Source organism: Thunnus maccoyii, chromosome 14, assembly GCF_910596095.1.
Source record: "Thunnus maccoyii chromosome 14, fThuMac1.1, whole genome shotgun sequence".
NCBI classification, from domain to species: Eukaryota; Metazoa; Chordata; class Actinopteri; order Scombriformes; family Scombridae; genus Thunnus; species Thunnus maccoyii.
Window position 1 is genome coordinate 3,582,486 of NC_056546.1, and position 12,100 is coordinate 3,594,585.

At 36.7% G+C, this 12,100-nt stretch overlaps 1 protein-coding gene across 1 annotated transcript; it reads left to right on the top strand.

The window, feature by feature from the left end:
• The first annotated feature begins 3,802 nt into the window (after window positions 1-3,802).
• LOC121911730 (cytochrome c oxidase assembly protein COX20, mitochondrial) lies at window positions 3,803-7,977 on the top strand. The gene is made up of 4 exons (XM_042433527.1): window positions 3,803-3,986; window positions 5,665-5,779; window positions 6,603-6,666; window positions 6,905-7,977. Exons 1-4 carry the CDS (start codon window positions 3,954-3,956, stop codon window positions 7,047-7,049), a joined length of 357 nt encoding a protein of 118 aa, XP_042289461.1. The 5' UTR covers window positions 3,803-3,953; the 3' UTR covers window positions 7,050-7,977.
• The last annotated feature ends 4,123 nt before the right edge of the window (window positions 7,978-12,100 follow it).

Consider the following 12,100-nt stretch of genomic DNA (forward strand, 5'->3'; position numbering starts at 1 on the left):
ATTAATGGATGTTAAAGGAGGGAAATTTGAATGTAATTTTACATATTTTTTCTGTGTTTTACATCCAGAAATCTGTACTTTGATGGGGAGTTCTTGTGGATGGATTGGATAATCCTATGAATTGTCTTCATTTAAATTAGGTAATTTTAAGGTAATTCTGCAATCTTTTTCATTTTTTGTGCAGATTTATACATTTGTTTAACATTCTAGCAATGTTTTATAATGATATTTTCTTTTTATTTTACAATGGTTGGACTGTAAAAATGTAGACAATGTCCAAAGTAAATATCCGTATTTTTAAAATAAATCTCTATAGAATAACTAAAGGTTTTTCACTGTTATTTGACGGTAAGTGTTTGGCAAATTTTGCTGCCAGACTTTTTTCTTCTTTTTTTTTTTTTTACAGTGTACATTATGTGCATCCTACACTATGCTGTTTATTCATCTTTGTTTAATTATATGTATATACAGTAGGCCTATATGTAGATGTTTAATGAGTGTATTCATGTGTAGAGGGGTAAAACACTGAGAACTGTTCATATTTGTTATCAAGGTTTACACAGAAAAAAGAACAATGCAGAATGGAGGCTAAATTATATTTATTGAGTAATACAAATATTTCTATTAGATTGTTCATAATAAGAATAGATCTGAGGCTTCACTACCTTTGACAGATATCATCTCCCATATGGTCTAGTGGTTAGGATTCCTGGTTTTCATCCAGGCGGTCCTGGTTCTAAAACTTTTCCATTGGGAGTTACATTAAAGCAGTTGTCAATAACAAAATAGAAATGTGTATGTGGGAGTACATAGCTGATGGTCCTACTTAGAGCTTGGTATTTGATTATCGATTGTACCAAAATGTGCATATTGTCAACAGTAAAAAAGAAAGATGTCCATTATCCTATGTGAGAAAATTCCATAAACAATTATTGCTCAATATTCCTTTGACGAAATTAAATAAGAATCTATAATACTTTTAGAAATATACTATACAATGTATAATATTGACTTAACTTAAGCATTTGTATTTATTAGTATGTAACTCTCTAATTTGTGTAGTTTTTCATATTTTATACCATTATTCCTTTTAAAGGGGCATCTAACTTTCCAGAAAACGATCAGTCTATCATTGTTTTTGTTACAAGAGCTAGTTGAGGAAATAATTTCCATCTTGACCACATGCACACAGGATACGAGACTGTCGGGTAGTAATCTGCTGCTACTGGTGAAATAATCCTGTTTTATCAGTGTGGGATCACTGTGACACACTGACTTCCTCCTGACATGGGTTATTTTAGACTTTGATCCTTTGACATCCATTTTCCTTCCTTTGTCGTTTAGAGAATGAAGGTTGTTAATGGGTGAAGATGACACAATATGATGCCTGTTTGGAACAAATAAGCAGACCTCAACCTTGAATCCCAATTCCATTAATTGCTTCTATTCTAGGCTACATTTAATGTGTGGATCATAATACAAAACTTTGTGGATCCCAGAGTGGAGATTTCACTCGCAGAAACAAAAAGCTTTTAATGCTGCCCAAAACTTTAGGTTAGATTGTAAAATTTTAATGTCAAACTGTTACACTTTTTATGCTGTATGTTATGCTGCTGTATTTCCTATGCCCTATGCTGCGTTTATATATGATAATGTTGAAAGCTCCACTATCAGTGACTGAGACAAACTCCACTCAAACCTACCTGTGACTAAATTATTTAATTATAATTGGTGATAAGTCAAAACATGGTTAAATGTCTTACACCATTTGTGTGGAACTTGCACAATATGTACTGAACTACATCTGAACTTTCAAGCGAGCCTAAACAAACACAAACAATCATCTAGGACATAAACAACCTGTAGAGAACCTGAGGCCAAAGGAGAAGCTGCAGTTTTCTGCACCTAGCAGACATCCCTACATTTGAACCTCAAACATGAAAAAGTAGAAGTTTCAAATGTTCCATGGAATGTGTTGTATGTGACAGTCAAAGAAAGGTCACTGATTCATGGTTAGCAAGTCATAAAACATCAGCATGTAGCTGGTAGATGTCCTGGTGGAAGATCATATATGGATGTAGGAATGTAAGAAGGTGGAGATGTATTGAAATAAAAAGAAAAGCCAAGAGAGACTGGGGGTCTCTCTCTGGGCTTCCTTTTTGGGTCGTCATTTGAGGTCCTTTTGCCAGTTTGCCTTTTTCTCTCTGCTTTAATTCTTTAATCTCTTTAATCTTAAATTTTTTTCTCAAGTTTTTGTATTTTACTTTACTCATTTTTGAAAAAAAAAACAAATAAAACTGGTCTATTTTTATACACTCCAATCAAAGTTCCTGACTTGTGCTCATCTCTGAGGTCTTCTGGTATCTCTGTCCAGGTCAGAGAGCACCCCCCTTGGGATATGGCTGACATAAGATTTAAATTTATTTAGATTCCAAATGTATAATGATATTTGCTAAGGATGAACTTGCAATGTTTCTTAATTAACAGAATTGTAAAGGTTTAGATTTAATGATTGAGATCAACCTGCTGCACATGTGATAGAGGTTTAATTTCCATATATAATCAGGTTGAAAGGTTTCTTTTAGGTGTTTAATTGGCTAAACTGTTAGGGCCAGGGCATCGAAGCTGCCCTATAAAACCGGGCCTCCTCCAGTGATGACCTGTTAGAAGGTCATCTTGGAGTGCTTGCAAACCTCCAACACCTATTTGCACCAATACACTTCACTGCGACCCGGCTGTCAGGCATTCATGACTAAATAAGCCCATTTAGAGTGGTTCAACAACAGCTGGTGATTATAGAAGCCAGGCTGAACTCTGGTTCCCTAAGCAAGGTTTGGATAGTCTCGCGTGTAGATTTTGGAATTGATAACTAGGTCAGAGGTAGAGAACAGTCGTCTGCCGGTGCCTTATCCACATTGGCAGGGAGTATCAGTTATCTGGAGGCAGAAACCATTACAATAAGATATTAAATATTAAGTAATGTATATATATATATATATATATATCATCAAAGAAGGAAAAAGAAAATCCTGCAATATAAATCTGCTGTATTGCAGGATTTTCTTTTCTTTTTTCCCCCTTTTTTTTTTTGGTTCAACATGTCAACAACATGTAGGCTACTTTATTGCATCTGTAAACAGGAAACAGCTGTAGGCTATTCCTTATCAAATAAATAGGCCTACAAGAAAAAAGGTAAACAAGCAATATAAAAAATGAAATGATGAATACCAAATAATTGTAAAATAATAATAATAATAATAAGAAGAAGAAGAAGAAGAAGAAGAAGAAGAAGAAGAAGAAGAGGAGGAGGAGGAAGAAGAATTAAAAAAAAAAAAAAGCAAGAAATACTCAGAAAAAATACATACATTTTAAAAAAGGAAAATGAAACTCATGGCATTTTAGTAACCCGGTGTTACACCGTATTTGGTGACCCATCAGATTCTGTGACCTGCAGTGTTGGAAGAAGTACTAAGATCCTTTACTTAAGTAAAATTATATATTAAATAAATTTAACAAAGTACATCATTAATACTGATGAGTCAATGCATAAGCAACATTTTATTATATAAGTAATTTTCTGCAAAATTACTTTAGTACCCTAAGTATATTTAACGGGTAATACTTCTGTACTTTTACTTAAGTAGGATTTTGAATGCAGAATTTTTACTTATAATTAAGTAATGTTACATCATGGTATTGATACTTTAACTTAAGTAAAGTATCTGAGTACTTCTTCCAGCACTGCAGGTCACCAAATTCGATGAAACACCGGAACTACACATCAGCAAACTTCGTTTCCTCTTCTCGAGTCGGCGATTAATAGCAGTCGGACCTATTCGACACACACAGCGCATGCGTAGAGCCCAATGTGATTACGAAAATGCCTGTTACATGACTGTTTTTGAGATAAATTCGTTGTAAACTTTGCATTAGGAGACACGCTCGGTGGTAAAATGACAAGTGAAGAAGAGGAGAGCAAGAGCAAGGTAAGAGCCGGAAGTAATGTGTCGTTGCTAGGAAACACGAAGCTTCCAGTTTTTAGAAGGTCAAGAGTTGCACAAACGTCCATTTGATTCATTACGTTTCAAATGTTATTCTCGATGGAGTGTCGTTAGGGTTATTTTGGCTGTCAGATCAGCTAAAAGCTAGAGGAAAAGCGAGCTCAGAGAATAGTCGTTTGTAAATGATTTTAAATCAAACATTTGTTTCTATCTGAGTTATGTGTTGACGTCCAGAGACGACAAGTTCTCAGCTTACTTTGGGAGAAATTAACTGAGTTTTTAATGAGCTAAAATTCAAGTAATGTAGCCAACTCAAGTGTTAAGTGTAGGGAGTCAGTAAAGCTAGCTAGCAAAAAGATAACCGTGGTCAGACATGATCGGTTTAGGCCAGATCCCGCTCGAAAATGTAATACTTAAAAATAAATTCGGGCACAGACACGGAGCTCAAATCGCTGATAGTGAGTGAAACAGATATTCTGAAACATGTTGTCCCAATGAAAAATTCGGCTCACAGTTTATTCTCATAATGGCACTACAGTACTATAAAACCTTGACCTTTTTCAGTGACTCCACCGGTCGCTAATGTCAGCCAAATGCACACTTTAAACTTTAAACTTTAAAGGACGGGTTCACAGTTTCTCAAGTCTATTTTAAAGCAGCTGTCAGGTGTCCATATGAACAGTGAAAGAGGTTTTCCTCGCTGTAATCATTCCTCATGGTCATACTGGCTATTAAAAGATCCCCTTCAAATGTGCTTTCAATTTAAGTGATGGAGGCCAAAATCTACAGTCCTCTTGTGCAAAAACGCATTAAAAGTTTATCTGAAGTTAATATGAAGCTTTAGCTGTCCAAATGATTTAAATCATATATTTCAGTTACTCTTTTCAGTGCCAAATATTTTTGTCATGATCCTTCCACTTCAGCTGAACAGTCTATGTTATTAAAAAGACTGTAACATTGAAAGATATCTACTTATTATGACTCATTTGGACGGCTGAAGCTTTATATTAGCTTCAGATAAACTTTTAAATCCATTTTTGCACAGAAGGAGGACTGTGGATTTTGTCCCCCATCACTTAGGCTACATTGTAAGTGCATTATGAAGGGATCTTCTAAAGGTCAGTATGAACAGGAGGAATGATTACAGCAAGAAAAACATGTTTCAGTGTTCGTTTTGGCTCCTGACTGTAATTTTAAGTCAGACTTGAAATATTGTGAACCCATCCTTTAACACTTGTTTGAAGGTAGTTTTGTTTGGTGTATCAGCTCTAATGTCTTCGATGAGTAGGCCTAATTGATGAGTTGACATAATACTCATATTTAAATACTTAAATATGAGTATTATATAAACTTTCATGGTTCAGCAATTAAGTATTCAAGGAAAACTTGTGCCCTGGTTTATCTCCAGAGATAAAGAACACATTCATACAGTTAAGACAAATTACAGTATGACAACAATAAATAAAGATGCTCATGCTGAAATTATTGAAATAAATAGTCACAAATAATTATGGGATATTACTAGTATAAAAAGAACATATTATGTTTCCGTGAACTGGAAATATGAATTTATGTCTGAGTTTTACATGCAAGAAAAAAAAGTCACATCTGGGGTCTAATTCTGTCCCTTTGTGTTCTCTCTCTCCATCTGTCTGGGTTTCAGGGATTTAGGCTGCTGGGAATTCTGGATGTCCAGAACACTCCATGTGCCAGAGAGGCCGTCCTGCACGGAGCTGGAGGCTCACTAACAGCTGGCCTGCTGCACTTTCTGGCCACCAGTGAGTTGAGCCTGAACATTTTTTTTTTAACTACTCTATTAAGACATTGTTTGAGTTCATTGACAACATCCACACTGGGTTCACAGCCCAAATTTAATCATGTTTCAAGTGTTCAAGTGTGCATTCGTGACAACTAATCATCAGAAGTTTTGCATAATTGTGATTCATGAATGTAAAAAGAAAGTAAGCATAATAATAATAATAGAAGGAAGAGAAGGAAAAAAAGACAAGATAGATTTTTTTTAATGTGTAGTCAATAAAAGTGAAGCCAGACAGCATCTATGAATAAGAAAAGATAGGTGAGGTATGTTATGTGTACATGTCTACAACATTTTGTCACATGAATGCACATCCACCCATCTACAAATATTTATTCAAGCTTAATTCAAGTATTGAGTAAATAGGAGGCATCCTGAAATTTTCTTAATACATTCTGTTTCCATTTTCACACCAATCCAATATGGGGGCATTTCATGTCTTTATTTAATAGACTATTAGTCGGCAGATAAGCAGAAATGAGGAGAAAGAGAGATGGGAATGACATGCAAGAGGAAGTAGACCGTGTTCTTGTTCTAGTTCCATGTTCTTCTCTTTAGATGTCCAAACATTTGCTTGGCGTTGTATTTTAGAAGCTCGATGTCGATGTCTTTGATAAATCAGCCAGCAAGTCCCTCCTGTATTTGGATGAAAACTGCCCACGCCTCCTGTTTGTGACACTAAGAAGCAGTAGATATTTAACTTGGCAGAAGAAGGTTATTTGAACTCTGAAATGAATTTGTATGGTGTTTGAACTCTCAGCAGCAGTCTGTCCTCTTGTCTGCAGGTCGGGTGAAGAGGTCTTTCGACGTGGGATTTGCAGGTTTCATGCTCACCACAGTTGGATCCTGGTAAGTCTTTATGTTGTCTTTACGCTCACATGTCTTTTACTGTCTGACCACAACGAATACTTTGTCATATCAGGTAATCTGTTATTTGATTATTGCTTAAACCACATCAGGAAGCTACCTTTTAATGGGATTTTATGCTCACACAAATCTAAAATGTTACCCAAGCATCATGCGTGTCCCTGAAAGCTAAATTTCTGCTATTTCCAGTGACCAGAAACCCTGTCATGTCTCCCTCTAGGTTATACTGCAGGATGAGCAACGCTAAGCTTCGTGTACAACAGAGGATGATCCAGGACGGCATCAAGAACAAGGTCGTCTATGAAGGGACCGTCCTGGACCCTACAAACAAACCCCAAGCAGAAACACCATCAGGCCCTTCGTGACCTCCAGCGCTGAAACTCCTCCTCGTCCTCCTCCTCCTCCTCCTCTTCCTCCTCTGTCAGGGCTCCGAGGAGACGAGAGGACTCTTGTCAGCTGTCACTGTCATATCCTGTTGTTGCGTTTTCCAAAAGACTGACTTCACCTGCACAAATAATGGAATGAAAAAAAAACAGTTGTGTTTTGTTGGTTCTGTTTTGTTTTTTTTTTCTTTGTGGGTTTTTTTTTTGTCTGACAGGAAACAGCAAACCCTAAACAATTGACGTCATATTCCAGCCTGTCCACATATGGACTTTTTGACTGAAAGAGTAAGCTGTTCCTAAAATGCACCCTGATCCTGAAATAAAAATGTTTGTGAACCAAATTTACCAGTTAAATCCTCAATACCTGAAATTCTGAGATTCCAGTGACTCATTCAGTGTTCATTATTTACACCAATCAGACACTTAATAGTACAAGGAAGTTGAGAAAACTACTAGTGTGATGTCAGACTGTTGCTGTACATCAGATACTGCCGCTGTATGTAATCTGCTGTGCATTTAAAACAGCCTGAGCTACTGTACTGATAATAAGTCATAAAAATGGTAGAAAAAAATAACTCTGCTTAGATAACAGGTACAATAAGGGTTAAGCAACACAACACGGGGTTGAAAATGGCAATATATATTGACAGCGTACTGATTTAAACAGAAAAAATACTATCCAGTTTTAAGTCAGACTGCATCCCTGCAGAGGTTGAAACCACATTATGGCCTGAGATGTTTCCATTCAGATGTCTTTTTAATTTAAAAAAAAGCATGTGAGGTAGGGTATGTATCAGAAACACATCTCATCTGTGAAATATGAGTTTAAGTGCTGTGAATCTGAACTGTTTGTCTGACTGACCTTAAACTGTATTTATTTTTACTATTTGTTCTGACTCTCTGTAATTGTGAAGCCGTTTCAAAAGGTAAATCAGAACTGAATCATTATGATAAACTTGTGCTAAAGTGCTCTAGAAGTAGTAATAAACAATAAAGAACCAGAATTATTAATTAATTAAATAGCTGATGTGTAGTCAGTGATGTCACAGCAGGTGTTTGTGCAACATGCTTGGAGTTGTCAACCTCCAGATGGTTGTGCAGCAACGATTATGTGACTCAGTGATGAATCAGCCTTGAAATTCACATGGAAGCCTGATTATTTCATCACTTAGTATTTAAGCAGTAAATGTGTGGAAAATAAATTGTGAAACGAAATGAAAAAAATGACTCGAGTAAGTTGATTGTCATATTTGATATTTATTCAATTCAGAAGGTATCAGTTAATTGAAACAAAGATCTGCAGGATCAATAGAAGTTATTATCAGCAAATTGAGAAAGGGATCCACAGTATTGAGACTGCAGCTGACTCAAAACTATAAATCCCTGCAGGCCCCAGGTAGGAAATCATAACAACTCAAATCATATTTTTTTTATAATATGGTCTTATTCTTTTCTCCCTGCATGTGCCCCCCCCCCTTGGTTTCCTAATTAGTCAATTCAAGTGTATGTCTTATCACTGCTATGCGGACGACACACAGCTATACTTCTCTGTCAATTCAAATGACCTTAGCAAATTCTTCACCCTGCAAGACTGCCTAACAGCTATCAATGACAGGATGTTGGATAACCTCCTCCAACTTATCCCTGACAAAACAGAAGTCCTTATTATCGGCCCTGAGAGCATTTATGAAAAAGTACAGCAGCATATCGGTCCATTAGCAGTAAATGTTAAGCAAGCCTCAAAAAACTTGGGAGTCTTCTTTGACTGACACATGAACTTTGAGTACCACATAAAGAAAGTGGTACAATCCTGTTTCTTCCATCTAAGAAACATTGCAAAAATCAAAGCCATATTATCCTTTGAAGATCTGGAAAAAATAATTCATGCTTTTTTGTCCTCCCATCTTAATATTGTAATTCACTTTTCACAACCCTGAGTCGTTCTTCTGTGTCTCGGCTCCAGTTGGTCCAAAATGCAGCTGCCAGACTGCTAACTAATACACAATGTAGGACACACATCACACCAGTGTTGGCCAACCTACATTGGTTACCAATAGAATGCATGAATTGATTTTAAAATTCTTTTAATTACCTATAATGCACCACACGGGCTGGCCCCGCTCTATATCTCTGAGTTATTGTGTCCCCTGGCCACAGTGAGATCACTGAGCTCTACTGATCAGTGCCTTCTGGCTGTCCCGAAATCTAGGCTCAGGACCAAGGGTGACCATGCTTTCCACCTCCCACCCTCTGGAACCGTCGTCCCCTAGTAATAAAAAATGCAGTCAGTCAATAGTTTTAAGAAGCTCTTAAAAACTCACCTGTTTCGTAATCACTTTATCTCGTAATGTGTGATTGCTCTCTGTGTCGCTTTCACTGTTTTTATTGTTGTATCTGACTTCCGTGTAGTTTTTATGGTTTTATTGTTTTTATATTGATATTATGTGTTGTTAAACTTTTTATTTGTTTTTCTTTGTTTTTTCTCTTTTATTCTATTTTATTTTTCTCTCAATTGTTTGCATTGTACAGCACCTTGTAACTCTGGTTTTGAAAGTTGCTTTATAAATAAAGTTTACTTACTTACTAATAATTCTCTGAATTGTTTAACAGCTCAGCTGTAATGGTGCATAACCTCTAACTGCTTAACTTGTAGTGTTTTGTGATTGATCTACACAGCGGACACTGTGCCTTTGACCCTTTAAGCTCCTTATAAGGAGTTAGGTATAATCATAAAGATGTAGGAGTGTAAATAGATGTTATATTTTCTGTAAGTCACCCTGGATTAAGTATGTTGGTAGTGTATCATTTTACCCAGGTTTGGTGTGCTGTTGTACAACTGAACAGCCAGCAGGTGTCACTACGTCCTTGAGCTCAGTCCCTGCACAAATCTCTCATCCAGTCCCACACTGTACCTGTGACGGGTTCAAGAATCCTGCTAAAGAAAGTGAAACGTGGTAGAAGATCTAAGTCCTTGTTCAGTCTCATCTAGAACAAAAACAAAATTCAACTTTCATGATGTCCGTGTGTTTTTACTGGAGGCAGACACCAAACAGCTTCACTCCTCATATGACTTTTTTTTATTTATCCCCTTTGTCAGCCACTTTCTATTACTGTAGATTAAATTCTGCACATTCCTCCTTTTTTACATAAACAGAGAGAAGAGAAACTTTAACAGACTTTCATCTATTTTAAAAGAAAATTTGCAATAAAGACATGGTGCAACTAATGCAGACACAACAGTAGCCACACTTTGTGCACACTCTCTTTTAAAACAGACATTTACATGAGTATAATACTTCATCCATTCACAATTTCTGTCCACCATCTAACCCAAGTTCTACATTTTAAACAGGAAGGTACTCAGATTATTGTTTTCATCCCAAGAATATACAGTATTTTCTGTGTTTATGTTTGAACAATATTGTGCCAAAACAATATAAGTCTTTAATAGTGCAGACATGGAGCAACATTAGTATTCATTTGGAGTGTTGTTTGTGTCCACATGATGAACGTGTGTCCAATATTTAATCTCTTTTTCGCTCTGGTTTGATCTCCACCAACTCCCGAGGGAAATATCTGTCTCTTTAGCTGCTAAATGTTCCACTATGTTCACTAGCTAGTCGCTAACTTTGTTCATCTGCATAAAAAAGAAACTATGGGAGCAGTCAGAGTGAATCAAAACAAGAAAACCAAAAGAATGAGCTGAAAGAAGCTAAAAAGCTTTATAGAGATGAGGGGAATTTCAGAATAAACCTATAAAAATACTGATTATAGCCAGTTTAAGCTCCTAATTCATTGGAAACGCAACATGAGGGAAAAGCTGTGGCCTTCAACTGAGTAATTTCAAAACACATGAATAAATTTAACAGCCTATAGTGTAGCTTCCACGCTCAAACCTGAATGGAGGTGTGCTCTACCACAAGACATCATGATGACTGTGGGCAGCGAACAAGCACACAAATTTGCAAAAAGGCAGGAGCCCTTAGTCAGTTATGCAGCACTGATTCTATTCCTTAAACTGACATTTGCCCTCTTCAGAGCTTCATGCAGCAAGAAGGCACAGCTTGAAGCTCTTCAGATGAATCAGGAGCTTAAAGCGGCTATAATCAATACTGTTAAAGTCAAGAAATCAATGCTGCATACCCGTCAAAGTGCTCCTTGGCTCTTTGCGAGTTTGTGTGCTTGTTCGCTGCCAACAAAAAGAAATAAAAATCCAGTCAAGCATAATCTGTTGTACAATTTCCAACACAAATATTGGAAATTTTATATAATACTAAGCCTCACTACGCCGGTAGCCTACTGCATACTTGGATTGCTCAAACTCGTCACCAAACTAACCGTCAATCAGAGGACACAGGAAGCAGACAGAGCAGTGTCCTTTAAAACAATACTTGCTTGTGTAGTCTTATTATAGAAGACCTTTATCTCTATCTCTGTCCCAGGGTCCTTTTGTTCCACCAGAGCTACTGGCACACCGACAAATCAGGAGTGAGATGTCACCTCATATAATATCACAAAGATATGTTGTTACTTGACTTAGAGTGACACGGACATCAGGAAGGAGGGACAGGGGGGACAGTCCGGACATCTGTCACAGCTCTGCATGCCACACAGTCCTGTGTTGAATTGTCAAGCAGAGGGAGGCTATTTTTGTGCATCATCATGAGCTGGGAGGGCATATGAAGTCAGATAGGCTTTAAACAAATGCAGGGTTTGATTACTAAACTGATTATATCCATGTTTGGTTATATATCCGTGCAGATTTTGATATTTGAAAAAACAGTAATACTTCTGTCATTACCATATAAATGTTATAAATGTTGTAATGACTTCAAATGCTAATATTAATCAGTGACGTGATAATCTACACTGGCAGTTGATAAAAGAGAGTGGGTATCTTATACTTGTAAATATTTTTTAAACAGTCTGCACGCCAAATTCTAGTATTTCAACCTGGGTGTATTTTTCCATTACGACTTAGTCATGATAACATTTTACTACCCTGATAAGGAAACAACACTGACGTTTTCTCT

Excerpts from the sequence above, each read along its gene's own strand:
- LOC121911730 (XM_042433527.1), top strand. The coding sequence starts at position 3,954 with ATGACAAGTGAAGAAGAGGAGAGCAAGAGCAAG. Across the intron at positions 3,987-5,664 it reads AAGAGGAGAGCAAGAGCAAG|GGATTTAGGCTGCTGGGAAT; the intron begins GTAAGAGCCGGA and ends TCTGGGTTTCAG. Across the intron at positions 5,780-6,602 it reads GCTGCACTTTCTGGCCACCA|GTCGGGTGAAGAGGTCTTTC; the intron begins GTGAGTTGAGCC and ends TCTTGTCTGCAG.